The sequence below is a fragment of the Myxocyprinus asiaticus genome, chromosome 30, assembly GCF_019703515.2.
Source record: "Myxocyprinus asiaticus isolate MX2 ecotype Aquarium Trade chromosome 30, UBuf_Myxa_2, whole genome shotgun sequence".
NCBI classification, from domain to species: Eukaryota; Metazoa; Chordata; class Actinopteri; order Cypriniformes; family Catostomidae; genus Myxocyprinus; species Myxocyprinus asiaticus.
Genome location: NC_059373.1, coordinates 37,741,781 through 37,747,780, shown reverse-complemented (window position 1 = coordinate 37,747,780; position 6,000 = coordinate 37,741,781). Strand labels below are relative to the sequence as shown.

General features: G+C 38.7%; 1 protein-coding gene across 1 annotated transcript in view; it reads right to left on the bottom strand.

The window, feature by feature from the left end:
* LOC127420732 (uncharacterized) overlaps positions 1–4,676 on the bottom strand; it is a 6,477-nt gene extending 1,801 nt beyond the window's left edge. The window contains exons 1-2 of the mRNA XM_051663243.1: positions 4,383–4,676; positions 1–1,213 (exon numbers count right to left, since the gene is read on the bottom strand). The exon at positions 1–1,213 is cut by the window's left edge and continues 1,801 nt beyond it. Coding sequence (XP_051519203.1) covers positions 1–1,172 — 1,172 coding nt within the window. The 5' untranslated portion in view covers positions 1,173–1,213; positions 4,383–4,676. The remainder of the gene's footprint in view (positions 1,214–4,382) is intronic.
* Between the last annotated feature and the right edge of the window lie 1,324 nt (positions 4,677–6,000).

The window sequence follows — 6,000 nt, the reverse complement described above, 5'->3', positions numbered from 1 at the left end:
CATTGCTGCTCAAGCTGATCCAGTAACTTTTCCGCAGAGTCTCCTTTGTTCTCCAGCTTGAGGTACCTCCTGGTGCTTCCGAGGTCTAGCTGAGGCCAGCTAAGGTGTCTCTGCTCTTCCACAGGTATAAGGTCAAGGTCAACTCCAATCCCAACCATGTTCACGCACACCTCTGAGCTGGACTGTCTTGGAAGCAGTCCTTGGTGACCTATAGGGGACATGGACTTGTCCACTGGATGCATCACATCCTTGTGCAGTATGTGTGGTCTAGTCCTGTGGCTCATGCTGTAGCAGCGTCTGGGTGGAAGGGAGAAGGTCTCACAGTCCTCCCCACCCAGTGTGGACATAGAAGATGCGGTCACACAGTTGCTGAGTCCATAGTGACTTTCTAGCCGCAGATCTAGTCCATTTGCGTTTCCCTTCTCCTCGGTGCAAAGAATCACTTTGCTGTTGTTACAAGAGTTGGAGGAGTGAATCGAGGGGGTGGAAGAAGAGTCCTGATGATGAAGAACCTCAGTGTGCAGGGTTTCTTGCTGTTGCACGCTATCCTCCTCGTCCATGCTCTTCACTGGGAGTAGCGGCTCTGAGCTGGACAATTCCTGCAAGTAGAGGATGTTCAGGTGGGCCGCAGGTAAGTTGCTGACCCATTGGTAGTGCCTGGTAAGGGAGTTGACCTGCAAGAGGTCTGCCGAAGGCACCGCCGCAGAAATAGAGCAGATGACGCTCCGCATCTGAGCGAGAAGCATTTGCGTTTCCCTGTCCCGATTCTCGTAGAGTACCGTATTGGCACAAATAAGTATAAAGAGTCCCACTCCCATAATGACTGGGCCGAGGAGTTTCATTCTCTCACTATGCACAAAACTTGCAGCGGAATAAAGACCTTTGGTTCCTAATCCCCGTCCTGATGCCGGTGAGGTCCCTGATGATCCTTCCTCTACCGTGTCCAGTGATGCACGATGGGCCCGGTATGGCCAGTAACCAGCCACAGCAAGTGCAGTGCCAACAATAACAACCACCACCCCCAGCACAAGAAAAGCCCCAGGCATGGAGCGGATACGCAGCTTTCCCTGTATCACACCTTCCTTCTTTCTCCTGGAGTGAAGACTGAAACGCAGCAGGTGTTGGCGGGAAGTTGTGGCTGATGTCCGGCCGTTGGACTTCTGAGTCCTCATGGCATAGGCTGGTCCAGTGCACGCCTAACCCTAATGGGAATCTGCAAAAGGTGAGGGCAAAAAAGGTCAGAGGTCAAGGCTGAGGTTGAGTGGTGGCATGCATTCAGTGTTTTATATCTTAATAGTTGTTTAAGGCTTCAAAACCAATATACCACTTGTAAAATCCACAGTAGCCTTAAAAAGTATTTGGACACTTAAGCCACACTTAAAAATGTATGGATATGCATAGCAACTTACATTGCATTCAAGGTATACATTCTTGTCAGGTCAGTATATGTTATCCCTGGGAATCAAACCCACTGGTATTATAGTGTCATGCTCTGCCAGCTGAGTAACAGCAACCCTTGCTTTTCAAGCAAAACATTTCACATAAAAAAATTGTTAGGTTTTAAATGATAAAACAATAGATATACTGTTCAAAGTGAAGACAAAAAATGATTTGGACGCTTTCTGTTTGTCAGACTTTAGTGGAGCGTGTCCACAGTTAATATGATGAACTAAACCTGTATGAACTGACTTCATACGTCCAGAAATTACCTTAAGACCAGGTGGTTAAAAGTCACTGCAAAAATGGATCAGAAAAGTGGAGTTAGTTCTGAGAAAATGTTATAAATACCACTTGGTTTGATATTTTGTTATTTAGTGTAATGACATTAAAAAATTTTTAAGTGAGACTTAGTCACCAAATACATTTGGGGGCCACTGTATGTTCCACTATAAGGTTTTGCTTTTGGGAGATTGTTTGATTGAAACATTCATGCTAATGTTCCCTGGGGCTTTTTATTTCTTTCAAACCCACTCAGACTGTTTGTTATAATGGCTTCAGTTAATATTTCATCCACAGGGACATGTCTTCTTTTAAATAATTTAAGAAAACAGGCACAGTGATTTCTGTTTGCCAAGTCATACATTGGCTTTAACATCTGAGGGAATATAACATTACTGTTAAAAATAAATGTTTGATGGCTCTCTCCAAGCACAGGCAGATGTGTAAACAACTTGCACATTGAAACGTGCTTCAAACACTTTTTACTGAAATGAAGGACTGAAGAAAACATTACTTGTATTAACTTGAATATAATAAAGTGTCCAAATACTTTTTAGGGCCACTTTAAATTCCACTCTAAATATAACCATTCTAAAACTGGCTGATGCTGTATTTACAGCAAAGTGTGTATTCCCAATTCCCCGAACAATTTATAAATTGATGTATTAGTTTTGAGGCATGACATATTTCCTTAATATGCCAACAGATAAAATACCCAGCTGGACTGATTGACAAGCCAGTAAAACCTCCCAAAGGCAGCTCCACATTGAAACAGCACATGGAAAGCAGATTTTAGGTCATCTAAGACAGTATGTTTGTACATTGTTGATTTTAACTTGAAGAAACAGGTGTTCAGGGAACGTTGATCACTTTTGCAGATTGTAGGCATTGTAGGCTAGGGCAAAAATAACTGAACCACAAACAATCTCTAAGTCCATGCCATTCGAGGAGAAATGCAAAGTTAAAACTAACAACAGTCCTCGAAGAGAAGTTACTATATGCGGCCAATTCACTCTGGAATAACAAATGCTTCATTGGCATGGGTTTCTCAACAACTCTGAAAATGCCATTTACAATCCGGCCGACTTGCTCAGTTTGTTTAAACTCGTGGGAAATTCTTTGGATGTTCTGCTAGAGTACTTGGTATCTGATAGATCTTGTAAGGGACAAGTTAGAATTAAGCATACAAAGTAATGTGGTCAAATGTAAACACTGACACTGTGGCCAGATGTATGTATAATAATAATACTGTATGCAGTTTTGGCACTAACTGCCTGTTGAAACTAACCCTGCATCATAAATGAATTCATTTCTGCCTTTACAGCTATGGTAAACGTCAACTTCTTACCTCCTTAAATAAAACGAGATCCACATATAGAAAAACAATGTATGGCACCATGCATCTTGGAGCATATGTTTGGACTGATTCATCAAAAGCCTGGACTGATGAAATCCAGACCTTTTTCTTTCCATTACCAGATTTAACTTTAATGGCTGTTCGCTCTGGTTTCCAAATGGGTGAAATTCATTATATAAATCAGAGCGTAAAGTGTAAATAGCAGATGTAGATCAATCGTTCAATCTGATTTGTGTTTGATTATTTGTATGTATCGTTATTTAAACAGCACCCTTCCTGTGGAGTTGAACTTGCCTTTACATTCTTAGTATCTGAAGACTCAAATATTATTGACATGACTTTGCATATGTTCATCTTTTGACCAAATGTACCTCTTAATTCGGTTGCTGTCTGGTGACACACTGAATATTCATTGCTGAACTCACAGTCATGTGAACAGACTTCAAAAACTGAAGATATTCCTCCATTTCATTGTATGACTGGTCGTGTTTTCACCACTGTTTGCGGTGTGCTGATGCATACACAGTCTAACCTGATTGATTCTGACAAGCCTGGTGCAATTACATCATATAAAAATGTAAAAAGCACAAAAATGTCACCTTATTTCCTTCATTTCAGGCTGGCATTGCAGGGAGATTCATAAAAAAACAAATCTGTCCTGTCTGTGATAATATTACGAAAAACAACTAAACATATTATTATTATTATTATTATTATTATTATTTCAAATTCATTTATGCATTAACCACATTTTGTTCAAAATAACATGTAACAATATAATTCATTATCATTTCAGGCTGGCATTGCAGGGAGATTCATAAAAAAAAATAAACAAATAAATCTGTCATGTCTGTGATAATATTACTAAAAACAACTAAACTTATAATAATAATAATAATAATAATAATAATTATTATTATTATTATTACTATTATTATTAAAGTTCAAATTAATTATCATTTCAGTGTGGCATTGCAGGGAGATTCATTAGAATTCGGCTCAGCCTGCGCAAATATTACCAAAAACATCAAAACTTATTTTTCTTAAGGGACTCGATCTCAAATTCATTCATACTGATAAATATATTCGCCAAATGGAATTAAACGGCCCTACGTACTGAAAATGTGCACAATTTGCCGATTTGCGTCCAAACTTGACATTAGACTTCATCAATGTAAGTAAACATCTATCGACCTCTAATAATGTCTGATAAAAGCTGCATTGAATTGGTTGCTTTGGCGTTACAGGTTAAACTGTATCAAAAGCGCCTCACAAGACAATGCTATTTTGGAATGTGTTTACTTGCCTTTGTTACAATGTATCCCGTCTGCGTCCCATCGCTCTATCGCGTCACGCGCGTGTTCTATATCCACTGCGAAGTTTCGCGGTTCTCCATCAATCCAGACGCGTGAGAAGTGCCGCGCGTCTCCCATGACAGCTCTTCCTCTCCAGAAAAAGACACTGAAGGGTTAAAAAAATTGCCTTTCTGAAGACAGAACTGAAGAATTTCGCTCCATCATCAATAGTAACCGTCTGCCCGTTCACTACTGTCCACATTTCGTGTTCTCCCTTCAGTAAAAGTGTGGAGGAGAGCGCCTCCTTCGACGCCTCTTTTTCTGAGGGTAAATGGAGTGAGCAGACTTCAGTATATTCAGCGTAAATTCAGTACAGTACATTCAACAGGCAATGGTGCTGCCTATGACAGGGATTTTCACACTTCTTAATGCAGACAACCGCCAATTATGATAACCCTCTTGGGAGTACAGAGGCGTAGTTTCCCAATATTCAGTCCCAATGTATGCCCTTGTGTGAGGGACCACCTTCCTAAAATATAAAGGCATATGTATAGGTTATATTGAAGGTTTATTGTATAGGTATATTGTATGTAGGTGATAAGACCCATTTATACTGTGTGAGACAAATAGCAAGCATGACCCATTATAAAAACAGGTTGTTCGCAAAATTATATAATTGGATTTCATATTGTCGTTGTACTGAAGCTAAAAGATTATATCAATAATATTATATGATGATTAAAATATTGAATATTTTGGCTGCTTTGCAATATGTTGACAGTAACCTCAAGAGAATTAGTCTTTAGAAAGCAGGGTGAAATTTGGTAAATGTTATTTTTCAATTATTAACACCTTTCTCTCTAAAAATTTCAGACCTCCTATCACCATTTTACAGGACTCTGGGGGTCTTTGGACCCCAGTTTGAAAACCCCTGCCCAATTGGATTTTGAAAATGAAAATAATGACACCTCTTGTGCCTATTTGGACAGCATGCACACAGATGGAAGAATAAAGAATACAGTTGGAAAACTTTGTGACAACTGACAACTGTCGTCATTACTGGAAAAATCGTTGTCTTAGTTAAGCATTTCTCTAAATGACAAGTTTTGTGCTCATAACTCAAACATATGTTCATTAAACTTACAGTATTTATCTTAAAATATATATATAGACTTAAGTAATTTTAAGTGTTAATTCAAACTAATGAGTACAAAATTGATTAAATTATATAATTATGTTTACTTGGTCAAAGGAGATTTACGAGGGCATTTAAATAGTAGTTATTAAGAATTCATAGAGGTTTAAGTTCTTTTGTAGTATTGTTTATGTTGTTTTGTTGCAAATATACTGTATCCATGTGATGTCACCATTAGGGTGATCTGTGTCTCCTTTGGTCAAATTGGACCTTGTTAACTTCATTTCAGTTCTCTTTGTGCATGTGCAACTGAAGTACAGGTAAATGTGCATTTCAGTGGAGAATTAAGTTAATTTAATAACTGACCTAGAATTGGCTACAATCTTCATTATTTAAGCTGTGTTATTGTATGAAACAACAATCTAGTTACATTAAAGTTGCACTCAGTAATGCTTTCCTTATTAAAAAAAGTTTAACTCCTAAAGACATGAATT